The sequence below is a fragment of the Rana temporaria genome, chromosome 10 (genome assembly GCF_905171775.1).
Source record: "Rana temporaria chromosome 10, aRanTem1.1, whole genome shotgun sequence".
Taxonomy (NCBI): Eukaryota; Metazoa; Chordata; class Amphibia; order Anura; family Ranidae; genus Rana; species Rana temporaria.
Window position 1 is genome coordinate 35,341,130 of NC_053498.1, and position 15,328 is coordinate 35,356,457.

The following is a 15,328-nucleotide window of genomic DNA, read 5'->3' on the forward strand; positions in this document are numbered from 1 at the left end:
AGAATTCTTCCTGTTGTGTTACACGTCATTGTACATCTACTGTACACACTCAGTTTGGCTAATTTAGTAACAAAGCACAATTAGAAAATATATGCAGTAAACCACAAAAGCAAATCACATTTTAGCAATGTTGGTTAGTCTAAAGAAAGCTGTGATTGGTTGCTTTTGGCTACTGCACATTACTGCTCTGAGCCCTTTGCTTAAAATTAAGCCAATAAAGCAAATCTCAAGCTGAGCTATTTTTGGCAGGTAGAGTCATTTATATTTATCAGGAGAGGCTTAGTTGGTATGGTTCATGGCTTGCCCATGGTAAAGGCTTACTGGAAAATATGCATTGTGATGAGTAGATGCAAACACACACACACACTCACTCTAACACACATATACCACCTGGGTATACAGTCATGTCCATACTGGTCTCTTGCATAAAAGCTCAACCTACCATGCTGGTAACAGCATGACAAAAATATAAGTATGCTGCCTCACGTAGCTGTAGTGCATATAGAAAGATTTTGATACAAGTAGCAAAATCTATTGGGAATGCATATAATGACAATAATAAACATATACAGCAGTAAAACCTCAGTCAGATATAGGGCCATTATGATCTGTCACATGAGCTGAAAAACAAAAAGAGCAAAAAAAAAAATACACAAAGGTCGAAGGACATAACACAGAACATGAACATATGAACGGCTTGTTTGGCATTTCTGCTTTTTTCACATATAAACATTGAAACAATAGACAATACGTTGTATGAACATGTTGTCCCACCTTTGGGTACTGCTATGGAAATCACACAATTGTGTTATAGCTATAGTTACTCATTTGCTATCGATCTCTAAACACTTCTTGCTTGCATCTCGATAATAATATTTCACCTCAAGTCGGACTTTGTGCAAGCCAAGTCAACTTTCTGTGAAAATGTGGTAGTGCCTAGCACACATTGTGGTCGTTTTGCACCACAAGACAATTAATGATACAAAATCTTACATGCCAACAATCCCAGAGAAAATGAAACCCCACCCCTGAGGTTCCCAGTTCCTACCCAGAAGCACTACCTGCTCAACAAAGCCTTAACTTTTCCCATTTTTGTGTCAAGTTCCTCCTGTATGGCCAAAAGAGCCTGAAGTTAGAATCTGCTGGCAAGTGTGAGCTATAAAAAAGTTTTGTTTTTGTTTTTTTTTGAGCAGCAAATTGAAAAATAGCTTGCTGGATGCTTTAAACATGCCCAATCTCAATTGTATAATGTCTTTCTTACAGTAAAAAATGAGATATTGCATGTTGCTTTTTGTTTCTGAGCTGCTTCTGTTTGTCACAGATCTCCTCCAAGTTTCCTGACCACCATGGCATATATACAGTCAAACAGATTACAGAAATTAGATGTACTATTTGTATTAGAACAAACTACAGGAAGCAAAACTGCAGGGAAATGTTTGGCTATTTATAACAAAACGGCCTGTAGCTTGCATTGACAGATCCCACTGGCGGACTATGGATGTGCTGAAAGAAGGCAAATGGGATTTGAACCAGCAAGATCAAACTTGTAGAAAGCAGGCCAAAGATATTTACTTTGCAAAGGAGATTCAAGGGGGGATTCATATTTGTTTCAAGCCTTGCATTGGTGCAGATAGCTGTATAAATGAAAGTGAGCAATGGAGGTGGAGCAGTATGCATCAGAGGCAAATACCTTTGCGGATGTTGCCGTCTGGAGAATGTGCAAAGTCTCCGGTGGACAACAGGAAACAAGCTCGGTCGCGATTGTATCTCTCTCTTGCACCTGGGGTAACAGGGGACTTTTCTTCTGGGGAGAGAGCCTGGTCTATTGTTGGGCAATCCTCGTTAGCCAGTGCAGCATTGGCAGCATCACCGTTCTGTTTGGAGTCTTTAGGAACAGATTAAGAGAAGCAAATACATGCAGAAACAAAGTTAGTATCACAAGGTAAGATAGGAACATGCAAATATGTGTTTCCCCTTAAATTCATCATACTGAATGCTTTCTCCATTGTGTGGTAAGGTGCATCTCCTATCAAAGTTTTTTTTTAAATTATAAAGTGGGGAAGGGTTGTAACCTGTTGTCCTTACTCTCCAACAAGGCCATCGCAAACAAACCCATGACCAAGGTTTTAACCCTTTCTCACTCTATTGAAAACACTTGGCTTTAAAGTAAATCTGCCATAAACCTACAAAACTGCCTATATTGTTGGATCCACTAATTGTTTTGATGGTCAGTTTTCCCTGAAGGTAACCACTGATTTTGAATTTATTTTGTCAAATGTTCTGAATTGCTAAGGCTTATAACAAATTTTCTTTAAAGAACATAACAGACAAAAATTACAACCTTTAGCTCATCTAGCATTTTTCTAAAATTACAACACAGTGGGGGTTATTTACGAAAGACAAATCCACGTTTCACTACAAGTTCAAACTACAAGTGCAAAGTGCACTTGAAATTGCACTGAAAGTGCACCTGGAAGTGCAGTCGCTGTTGATCCGAGGGGGACATGCAAGGAAAATAAAAAACAGCATTTTAGCTTGCACATGATTGGATGATAAAATCAGCAGAGCTTCCACTCATTTCAGATCTACCACTTAGATTTACAGCGACTGCACTTCCATGTGCACTTTCAATGCAATTTCAAGTGCACTTTGCACTTGTAGTGCAAAGTGGATTTGCCTTTCGTAAATTACCCCCAATATCTCAAATTAAATAACATAGAATTTGTCTTTATTTTGAGTAGGTACAAATCAGCTAAAAAGACTTGCAGTGGACTGCCAGAATATACTGTATACTGATGGCCCAGAGAAGGTGTACTATTTATGAAAATAACCCTGGGTACAATCCATGGTCTATTCACATGCATGGGTGTACTCTTAGAAATAGGAAATGTAATAAGTATCCAAATGTACATCCAAGAGCAAAGTGTGAAAATTGAACAGTTGTATACAATAAATAAAGCATTTAATGTCAAAAGTTCCAGTTATCAAAGAGGATAAATGACAACGAAAAAATACATAAAATGCTTTTTAAACCAGATAAAAACACTGCCACCTCGGACAGTTGGAAGTGTATAGGCTTGTGTATGCAGAACTCAGTTTCTTGCACTTAAGGTACTTTTGTGGTGCTCCTGAATTCCTTCTGGGTTGATTCCTCAGTTGCGTCAAGCTGCTTTTGAATTCACATTTTCTTATAGATGGAAGAAAAGCAAACAAATGCCCATGTGCGCACATTGTAAAATGTGATCTTAGAAGTTTGACTACTGAACAATTCAGTCTATATCTCAGGTTTTACATTCCTCTTTTGGAAGATTGGCACATTATCTACAATATTGTGAAAGACACCTTGTTCTTTGAAAGTGGTATATACCCTTACTTACTCCAGTCCATCAGTCAGTGAAGAGGGCAAGGGGGCAAGATGAGCACTGCTGGAATATGCTACCAATGTTGTTTATCACAAACAAAAGAGATAAAGTATTCTAATCAATCAATTAGTCCTCCCAAGAGCTTACAGCCAATGGTGGCAACACACAGGACCACTGCCATCTAATTTCAATCAGAAGTTACAAAGATAAATGTTTTACAGTATTTATCCTTTCATATATGCAGTTTATACACATGTGAGTATTTGAATTTTATCAGATTAATAAAAATAATCAAATACTTTACATGGGGGTAGCCATATTTGCTCAATATTTTTTTCTTAACAGTAAGAGTGCATTTAAATGTGCACTTTAGGTGTATGAGACTGACTAACCTTTAATATTTCCAGCATTCCATGGGTGGCAACATATAAAAATGTTGATTCAAAATACCAGTCTATGAGGAGCATATTAATTCTTAGTTACGATTCAAGCTTTAATATTCATTACACTGTGTAAATAAACGTTCCCTAAATTTTTCAGTATGACTGTTGTAAAGTATAAAAATAGGTATTCTGAATATATATACATATATCTACACACTGAGCAAAATTGTAAACGCAACACTTTTGTGTTTGCCCCTATTTATCATGAGCTGAACGCAAAAATCTACGACTTTTTCTATGTACACAAAAGGCCTATTTCTCTCAAATATTGTTCACAAATCTGTCTAAGCCCAGGTTCACACTGGGCTGAGGGAGTGAAGCCGTGCGAGTTCAGCTGAACTCGCACGATTTTACTCCCGCTGGCAGTACGGATTTCGGCCGCAAATTCAGAGACATCTGTGCAGGTTTCTGCACAGATGTCAATGTAAATCGTGGGCCGGAATGGCAAAAAGTAGTACAGGAACTACTTTTTGAAATCGGTGCAGCGCCGCGGATGCGGCGTCGCACCGATTAGGACGGTGCCATTGCCGACAATTGCCAGCAAATGCTGCCGATTTGAGATGTGATTTGACATCTCAAATTACATCTCAAATCCTACCAGTGTGAACTAGGCCTAAATCTGTGTCAGTGAGCACTTCTCCTTTGCCGAGATAATCAATCCATCTCACAGGTGTGGCATCTAGATGCTGATTAGACAGCATGATTTTTGAACAGGTGTGCCTTAGGCTGGCCACAAAAAAAGGCCACTCTAAAATGTGCAGTTTTATCACACAGCACAATTCCACAGATATCACAAGTTTTGAGAGAGCGTGCATTTGTCATGCTGACTGCAGGAATGTCCACCAGAGCTGTTGCCCTTGACTTGAATGTTCATTTCTCTGCCATAATCCACCTTCAAAGGCGTTTCAGAGAATTTGGCAGTACATCCAAATGGCTTCACAACCGTAGACCATGTATAACTACACCAGCCCAGGACCTCCACAGTCATTCAGCATCTTCTCCTCCTCCAAGATCATCTGAGACCAGCCACCCGGACAGCTGCTGCAACAATCGGTTTGCACAAACTGTCAGAAACCATCTCAGGGAAGCTCATCTGCATGCTCGTCATCCTCAGTGGGGTCTTGAACCTGACTGAAGTTTGTCATCGTAACTGACTTGAGTGGGCCAATTCTCACATTGGATGGTGTCCAGCACCTTGGAGAGGTATTCTCTTCACGGATGAATCCCGGTTTTCACTGTACAGGGCAAATGGCAGACAGTGTGGCATCGGGTGGGTGAGCAGTTTTCTGATTTCAACGTTGCGGATCGAGTGGCCCATGGTGGCGGTGGGGCTATGGTATGGGCAGGCGTATGCTATGGACAATGAACACAGGTGCATTTTATTGATGGCATTGAGATACCGTGATGAGATCCTGAGGCCCATTGTTGAGCCATTCATCCACGACCATTACCTCATGTTGCATGATGATAATGCACAGCCCCATGTTGCAAGGATCTGTACACAATTCCTGCAAGCTGAAAACATCCCAGTTCTTACATGGCCAGCATACTCACCATACATATCACCCATTGAGCATGTTTGGGATGCTTTGGATCGCCGTATACGACAGCGTGCTCCAGTTCCTGACAATATCCAGCAACTTCGCACTGCCATTGAAGAGGAATCCAACATTCCACAGGCCACAATCAACAACCTGATCAACTCTACGCAAAGGAGATGTGCTGCATTTCATGAGGTTTGGTGACCATTTGGTGGTCACACCAGATACTGACTGGTTTTCGGACCCCATACCATACAGTAACACTGCACATTTTAGAGTGGTCTTTTATTTTGGCACACCTGTGCAATAATCATGCTTTCTAATCAGCATCTTGATATGCCACACCTGTAAGGTGGATGGTTTTTCTCGGCAAAGGAGAGGTGCTCATTGCCACAGATTTTGCCCAGGTTCACACTGGGCTGTGGGTTCGAAGCCCTGCGAGTTCAGCTGACATCTGTGCAGGTCTCCGCAAAGTACAGAAACTACATTTTTTAATCGGTGCAGTGCCACAGATGCGGTGTCGCACTGATTAGGACGGTGCCATTGCCGGAAATTGCTGGCAAATGCAGCCGATTTGACATGTGAAATCGCATGTCAAATCCCACCAGTGTGAACTAGGGCTCCGACAGATTTGTGAAAAATATTTGAGAGAAATAGGCCTTTTGTGTACATAGAAAAAGTCATAGATCTTTGAGATCAGCTCATGATAAATAGGGGCAAACACAAAAGTGTTATCATTTTTCTCAGTGTATATACACACACAGTAGGTACACTGGCTAATAGAATTAAAATATACATGAAATAAAAAATTCCCCTTCTTTTAAAGAGTCTTTTTCTAATTAAAATGAAAATGTAACAAGAATAATTGCACACTAACGCACATCTATGGGAAAAGCTACCAAACCAACATCAGTGATGGATAACTGTTAGCTGTAACTATGCAACACTTTCTATAGTCCCTCCAGTGCTGTATGAAACTCTCCCACATTATCTTCAATTACACATAGAGAAGATTAGGTATTCTTCCATCCAGCAATGCAATGCTTGGGGCCTAAGAAATTTATAACCAGGACTGGACATAATCATCAGAAGAGCCTACCTACCCCTATTTGCAGATATGGTTTTGGAGATCTATTGGCAGTCCTGAAAGGAATAGATTTTGCAAAAAGAATTGCTATGTGCTTATACTTTATAATTTGAGTTTTTCACGGGTTAATTTAAACCACAAGCTTATTTGCTGTGAGTGCATATACAAAATGTACATGTACTAATGTATCCATTTAATTAATTCAGTATACACCATGCTGGATTCTGCAACCCTTCTGGTTTGCTGAGCAATCACTTGTTGTGTACATACATTACAGAAGCAATCAGGTCATACATACAATTATTTAAAGCAAAACTCCATCTTTCCTCATATCTTCCACCCTCCCCATCCTTAAAGTCTCCCACAGATCCACTGGCAGCAGTGGGTGATCCCTCCTCCAGGACTGAGCACCACTCACATAAATGCTACTTAGCCCAGGATTGCAGCAAGCCCAAGCTGCAAGACCCCATGGGGGTCCAAAACAGCTAAGAAAACGGAAGTTTCACTTTAAGCTGGCCATATAAAGAATCTCCAACACTACATTAAGGTAGTCAGGATGAAACTGTCCCTAAGGTTTAGAATAGAAGTAAAGTTTTTAGTGCACACTTTTGAAATACATATAAAGCCACACTGCCATGCCAAGATTATCATGTGAGAGGTGGTCCTGTTCTAATGTTTGTGGACAACCATGCATAGAAATGCATAGAAATAATATGCATAGAATAAAATGAAATAGAATAGAATAAAATGCATAGAAATAATTAAACTAGTAGAAGGCCTAATTTGGAAGTAAAGTACATAAACATGCTAGAAGTCCAGATTTGCCTCTCTAGATAGTTGGAGACCCCATTGTGTATCTGCTTTAAATACAATAAAACTAAAAGTTGTGTTAAGTCTACCTGCCTCACTCACTCGCATGCACCTTTCGTATGCTAGTTTTAAATTGATTTGACCCACATCCATTTTTCGGTTCCTCTGTAATTACGTCTATGGCAGCATCAGATCATTCTCACCATTCGACAGGCCTTTGAAGGAATGATTGATAAAATAGGTTAAAAAACCTGGTTTAGTCTCTATCTCCCCCTTCCCTCCCCTATCATAGAATAAGAAGAACCTAAAGCATCTGACTCTTCTTAGCTACTCCTATCTCCATATATAAATGTATACAATAAACCAAGGCCACAGTTCATATTAATAAAGAGATCTGAAGGTGTTCTGGTTGATTGTCTGCATTTCCCTATCAAACCTATCGGCAGGCAATATTATAAATGGTTTCCTAGCAATGGGTTTAAAGAACAGTGCTATAAATGTACTATGTATACAGTCAGGTCCATAAATATTGGAACATCGACACAATTCTAATCTTTTTGGCTTTGAAATTAAACTAACAAGATGTGCTTTAACTACAGACTTTCAGCTTTAATTTGAGGGTATTTACATCCAAATCAGGTGAACGGTGTAGGAATTATAACAGTTTGTATATGTGCCTTCCACTTTTTCCCTTAAAAAACTCTTTGCGTACCACCTCATCAGTGAAGCATGGTGGTGGTGGTGTCATGGCATGGGCATGTATGGCTGCCAATGGAACTGGTTCTCTTGTATTTATTGATGATGTGACTGCTGACAAAAGCAGCAGGATGAATTCTGAAGTGTTTCGGGCAATATTATCTGCTTATATTCAGCCAAATACTTCAGAACTCGTTGGACGGCGCTTCACAGTCCAGATGGACAATGACCCGAAGCATACTGCAAAAGCTACCAAAGAGTTTTTTAAGGGAAAGAAGTGGAATGTTATGCAATGGCCAAGTCAATCACCTGACCTGAATCCGATTGAGCATGCATTTCACTTGCTGAAGACAAAACTGAAGAGAAAATGCCCCAAGAACAAGCAGGAACTGAAGACAGTTGCAGTAGAGGCCTGGCAGAGCATCACCAGGGATGAAACCCAGCATCTGGTGATGTCTATGCATTCCAGACTTCGGGCTGTAATTGACTGCAAAGGATTTGCAACCAAGTATTAAAAAGTGAAAGTTTGATTTATTATTGTTAATCTGTCCCATTACTTTTGGTCCCTTAAAAAGTGGGAGGCACATCTACAAACTGTTGTAATTCCTACACCGTTCACCTGATTTGGATGTAAATACCCTCAAATTAGAGCTGAAAGTCTGCAGTTAAAGCACATCTTGTTCGTTTCATTTCAAATCCATTGTGGTGGTGCATAGAGCCAAAAAGATTAGAATTGTGTCAATGTCCCAATATTTATGGACCTGACTGTATATGCATGTGTTATTTTCACAGAATCACAATACAGGTCTACCATTACACCTTTCCAATCTCTGAACTATCACTCTACCAACAATTATAAAAAGAATAGCACATAAATACCTGCTATGCTGGAACTGGGATTGCCTTATTGAAGAGCACTGCAGCCATAGATAACTGCCAATTCTTTTGGCCATATGAAATGAAAAGCTCAATGTAAAGCTATAACTTTATTGCGACCTTGAATTATATATTCTTTTGATAAAAGCTTGCAGTTAAACTCTTCAATGGCAAGAGGATAATTGAACTTACTTCCAGCCATACCCAGCCTATAATTTATTGTAGAGACTAGGGAGTGCAACAGTTTAATCATACACATAATGAAATTGGTGTGAACCAGAAAATACACCATCATTTTAATCTGGTACTGAATTTGTATCTCAGTTGTGCTGACGATACTCTGCATTATTAAGTGCCTTTTGGGTATATCTAGATGCCTGCATGGCATTTCTCAGGGCAGGTTTTGTAACTTGAAATCAGTTTATAATGCTGTGTAATTTGTACTGGAATTACCAAATGTAATCTATATCAGGACAGATTAGTTATGCCCTGTAAACACGATCGGTTCATCCGATGAAAACGGATGATGGATTTTTTCATCAGATATCCGATGAAGCTGACTTTCATCAGTCGTGCCTACACACCATCAGTTAAAAAAACGATCGTGTCAGAACGCGGTGACGTAAAACACAACGACGTGCTGAGAAAAATTAAGTTCAGTGCTTCCAAGCATGCGTTGACTTGATTCTGAGCATGCATGGATTTTTAACCGATGGACGTGCCCACAGACGATCGTTTTTTTCTATCGTTTTTTTAACCATCAGATAATTTTAAAACAAGTTCCTAGTTTTTTCACCGATGGATAACAAACCGATGGGTCCCACACACGATCAGTTCGTGTGTGGGACCGTTTTCATCAGACGAACCACTCGTGTGTACGCGGCTTTACCATTTTATAGAAAGTGCCGGAATAAGCACCTTCATGGCAGGATTCCCAGGTAATAGCTTAATAAAAGCTGCAGGTTTAAAACTATTGAAAACTACTTTTCAAATCACATTATGTGTTAAAATGTATATGACATTTAGTGATGGGGTTTATATATATACTTTAAGCAAAATTTCAATTAATTGAAAAAAATGTAATTGAAATCATGAAAAACTAGTGCATACTATTTTTTTCCTGGTTTAGGCCTGCTACTTAGATATGACATGAATAGGGAATAGTTCTGACACATAGCTAATTAAAAAAAACAAAAACTTTTTTTACGTAGATGTAGGCATGTGAAGTAAAAAAAATTCCATTGTAGAAAAAAAAAATCTTCTAAAATGATAATATTTGTGGCTATTTTTTAAATAGCAAGGGTATAAGTGTTCTTACTGTATTTTAAAGGTAATCGCACTGTGAATCAACATTCCAGAGATGTCCATGCATGTGAATATTTTTCTTGTTGAGTCCAGTGGGTTGAACAAAAGAAATTTATAGATTTCCCCCATTCATGCTAAACAGCTATTGTATTTTGACAGCAGTGGGTGTCAAGTACCGGTGACTGCAGCTGACTTTTTAACACCTTAAACCTTTTACACCATGTTATAAGCATATTTTAGGATGTAACATGGTGCCAAGTGGACATTATACTCGTAGCCTATTGACACTTCCTCCAATTGAAAGGGAGCTGGAGGGTGAGATTGCAAGAGCATGGCATTATATCCACAATCCTGTTTTAAAAAAAAAATGCACATTTTTCCCGCAAGAATATAATCACTTATTATAATTTTTTTCAAAGGTGGACTTAGCCTTAATCAAGGTGTGCTGTCCCAGGTGATGTCTGCAGAGAAACCCATGTAGGGCCAGTGCTACCACTAGGCAAACTAGGCAGTCCCCTGAGCATCCTGCCCAAATACCCAGTCAGTGTATCTGCTGCCACTGCCATGCCGCTCTGCCACAGCACAGGCTGTGCAGCAATCAGAGCTGTCCCATCCAATGCTGTCGCCGCCCGCTGTTCTCGGAGATAGGGTTCAATTGCTAGGACCGCACCCATGTTATAGCAACCAATCATGTGCTTTCCCCTTCCCTAAGCCCCGGCATTCAGGAGAGAAGAAAGTTCCTCCTCCAAAACCTATTCAGTGCCAGTAGACAGAAACAGACAGGGCCCCATGAGGAAGCGAGTTTTCGCTAAACCGGTCGGACGGAACGAGTGTCGCATCGGATCACCCCCCGTTGATTGCACCTTTCCCTACCTACTTGGACGGGTCTTTTTGGTTGGCTTCCGGCCGGAGCTCCAAATTTGACATGCCTATTTTATACCGTTTATATGTAAGTGCGTTTTTTTCTTCTTTCTAATAAATGTTACCTACGTTATTACACTATTGTGGCCCTGATGTGTCTTCCATGATAATCGGGATCCCAATTTTCCATCCATTGGCTTGAGACGGAGGTGTACATGATATTCAGCCTTTCTACATTCCAACTACCAAAGTGTTTACCCACACGCCTTCTGGGGTCTTCTTTTAATTAAGAGACCGCTGGATATCTGGTAAGCAGATATATTGATTTTTGGTGGAGGTTTTTCTGTCTATTGGATCGTCACCACAGCCTTTGATCAACACTTATGGACTGTTTCCTTCACTGCACTGGGGATCAGGACTTTTTCACGTTTTAGATCATCTATGGACACTGATCTATGTCATTACCTTTAAAAAAATGTTTTTCTTTTTTGTATAGCGCATCTTGTTTTTTCTTCTTTATGTTACTACTGTACAATATTCACAGTAAGGTGCAGCTTTATCTACATTGATTTTGTTTACACATGTGTATCATTTATGAGCATTAGTTTGTTCATTTTTATATCTATTAGCGCAGTTGCTCCCACAATTTTTTTTTCCTATTCAGTGCCAGTGCCCAGGCTTCCAGCTTCCACCTGTCCTGTAGCCAACTGCTACAATAAGAAGGAACAGATCTTTATGTAAGCTGGGTCTTCACAATACTCCTACTCCCCTTCCACTATCCTAACTATTCTCATTAACCCTTCCACTCTCCTTACCCCACTCTGCTCTTCCCTTCTAACTCTGGGGACCCTATTGAAAGGGAATAGGCTCTAGGGATCATGCTGTAAGGGGGTTTTGGAGACCCTGATGTAAGGTCGCTTTAGGAGCCCTGATGTAAGGGGGCTTTAGGGACCCTGATGTAAGTTTGCTTTAGGGACCCTAATGTAAAGTCGCTTTAGGAAACATTTACTGTACAAGCTAAGGTCTGTTGGCATGGACCAAAGGGTGAGTTTCTGGATTGAAAACTGGCTACAGGGGTGAATTCAGAGGGTAGTGATACATTAGGAGTACTCGGAATGGTCTGGTGTGGAAAGTAGGGTCCCTCATGGTTTTGTCCTGGGACCAATCCTTTTTAATTTATTCATAAATGATCTGGAGGATGGGATAAACAATTCACTCTCTGTATTTGCGAATAATAATAAGCTAAGCATGGCAATAACTTCTCCGCAAAATGTGGAAACCTTGCAAGAACATATGAACAATCTAATGGAGTGGGCAACTACATGGCAAATCAAGTTTAATGTAGAAATGTTTTAAATAATGCATTAAAGTGGCAAAAACATGAAGGCAATCTACTCACTAGGGGGAAAACCTCTGGGGGAATCTAGGATGAAAAAGGATCTGGGGGTCCTAGTTGATGACAGGCTCAGCAATTGCATGCAGCAAGCTGCTGCAAACAAAACCAATAGAATATTGTCATGTATTAAAAAGGGAACTAACTCCAGAGATAAAACGATAATTCTCCCGCTCTACAAAACTCTGGTCGGTCGCACCTGCAGTATGCCATCCAGTTCTGGGCACGAAGGCTTCAGGAAGTATGTGCTGGAAATGGAGCGAGTACAAAGAAGGGCAACAAAGCTAATAAAGGGACTGGAGGATCTTCGTTATGTGAAAAGATTACAAGCACTGCACTAATAATCTCTGGAGAAGAGACGCTTGAGAGGGGATATGATTTCAATGTACAAATACCGTATTGGTGACCCCACAATAGGGATAAAACGTTTCCATGAAAGGGCATTTAAAAAGACCCGCGGCCATTCACTAAGATTAGAAGAAAAGCGAATTATTTGGAAACTGTGTAGAAGGTTCTTTACGGTAAGAGCGGTAAGAATGTGGAATTCCATTCTAGAAGCAGTGGTTTCAGCAGGGAGCATAGATAATTAAAAAAAACTCTTAGATGGGCACATAAACGACCGCAACATACAGGGATATACAATGTAATATTGACATAAACGTGCACGCACACATGTTGGAGTTGGAGTTTTTCAACCTTACCAACTATGTAACTATGTAAGTATTTTCCCCTCTGGTATCATCAATTACATTTTTAGCTGACTGTGGCAAACCAACTGGTAAACAACTGCTGACCACACTTTAGATATACAATATTCTATGTGCGCCCTATACCAACACATTTGAATATTTAACTCTAAGTACAAAGGCACAAATTTGGTAAATACATAAAACATACTTTATTTACTGTGAATGCCCAATAATATAAAGTTTGACAGAATGTTGGACCTGATTTTAAAGAGCACTTTTTATGTGTTATTGGACTTATACAATAAAGTAGGGATGTGCAGTTTCTGCATTGTTGTTATCTATATATTACTGATCTAATGCAACTGATTAATTTTGCTAAGCACATAAACTAAAAAAAGTCTAAATAAATATCAGAAAAAGAGCACCCTATTTAGGGAATTCTTTACAGTATGATCTTCTGGACTATCGCTGGATGAAAACTTTAGGGCCTCATATTGCAAACATTTTGCGTTTGTCTTCTTCTAGAGTGTCCTGGGAGCCAAGAAACCGAGGGCACTCTGTTAATGAAAATAAAGGTCAGTCACTGCAATTGAGGGATCTAGCCTGCCCTATCCTACCTTAGTCAGTAATGTTGCCCATCACAGTGATAGAGCAATAGCTTCCAGGGCCCTTTTAAAGAAGGTGCCATTTTCAGACATGGAGCCTGCTATGACTATGGTGGCAATTAGGTATTTTAACCACTTTAGATTTGGTGTTTACAAGACAAAAACAGTTTTTTTTTTTTGCTAGAAAATTACATAAAACCCCCAAACATTATATATATTTTTTTCTAACAACCTAGAGAATAAAATGGAGGTCATTGCAATACTTTTTGACACACCGTATTTGCGCAGCGGTCTTACAAGCAGTCCCTCTCCCGCCGCCGCTAACAGTATTCTCGCAGTGAATCCGCCGCGGAGACCAACTTTATCATTTACAGGACCGCTCAAAGAAAATATGGATATCTTGGTTGTGGCAGCAGCTGCATGCCGTTTCTGAGATATCCATCTTTAAAAACAGGACGTATATATACATGAGCAGGTCCTTAAGTGGTTAAAATACCTGGCTAGCAAAAATGGGACTTGTTGCCAATTAAAAGGAAAAAGTTCCTAAGGCTAGTATAATTATCCAGCAATGGAGCCGATAGGGGTGGTATTTTAAAAAGGTTGTTACCTTTAGTGCCCTTTAGGAACACACGCATACGCTAATAGAGTTCCTGGCTTTGGTAGGCTCCAGCATTGAAATGTTACAACTCTATGATATAACTTTGTTGCCTAAAACATAAACTCCAATTCTAGGTAGTTAATAAATGATAAATATCGTGCCCCCCATGCTGATTCGAAATATATTGCTTGTTTTTCAAGGGGTTTATTTAATCCCAATGTAAAATCTTTTTCCTGCATGACGATTCTGGTAGCGTTGACTGGTCCTAAAAAGTCTTTCTTCTTCGTTGTCACATTGCCTCTCTCACTAATGTCATCTAGTACAGTGCAAGACCAATAGCCATGGCTGGCCCTGCATTGCAGATGGTGATGTCAGAGTGCCTGCCCATATTTCTGAGCAAGAGAAAAGTAGAGTAAGCCAGGATAGTGGAGTAAGGTAAATTTTACCTTTTTACATCGTAGCTTGGACAATATGAGCAATATATTCTGCATAAGCTAGTGAAACCACATTTTTTATAACTTATTGAGTGCCTAGAGTTCTGCCTTAAAAGTGGCAATGCAACACAAAACAGATCTTATTTAACAAAGGTGTTCACTAACTATAACATGATGATGGATAGTTGCCTGACTAGCATAGTTGTATATAGCGTCTTTAGCATTTCAACCCAAAGTAGGTCATTGGCAGATGAAAATGAAAAAATGCAGCAGCTTAAAATTCCTATAAGCTAAAAGACACATTTACTGAGTAGAGTACCCTTTCTCAGACAAATTCTAAAATTCAATAACTCACTTTAGGTCAGACAGTCTTTCCCAGGATTGCCATTAAACCCCCAAAGCTGGGTCCACAGCAGGTGGGGGACTGAGAACATTTGGCCTGGGGCAAGTGGCCCTTTCACTGTAGGGACAAAAATAAATGTACCATGTAAAATGTGCCATGGTGTAGCAGTGACTGTTGGGCATCCAGCATTATCCAGCAGAACATGACATATCAGTGCTGCAATGCAAAGGAAGGTAATGTTGGAAGATTTGCCAGATACTATAATCACAAGTCGGAACATGGAGT

At 39.8% G+C, this 15,328-nt stretch overlaps 1 protein-coding gene across 1 annotated transcript in view; it reads right to left on the minus strand.

Moving 5' to 3' along the window:
- Window positions 1-327: 327 nt before the first annotated feature.
- The window catches only part of LOC120916515 (potassium voltage-gated channel subfamily C member 1-like), a 171,596-nt gene continuing 156,595 nt past the window's right edge, over window positions 328-15,328 (minus strand). Inside the window, exons 4-5 of the mRNA XM_040327531.1 lie at window positions 1,691-1,885; window positions 328-620 (exon numbers count right to left, since the gene is read on the minus strand). Of these exons, the coding sequence (XP_040183465.1) occupies window positions 583-620; window positions 1,691-1,885 (233 nt within the window). The 3' untranslated portion in view covers window positions 328-582. The remainder of the gene's footprint in view (window positions 621-1,690; window positions 1,886-15,328) is intronic.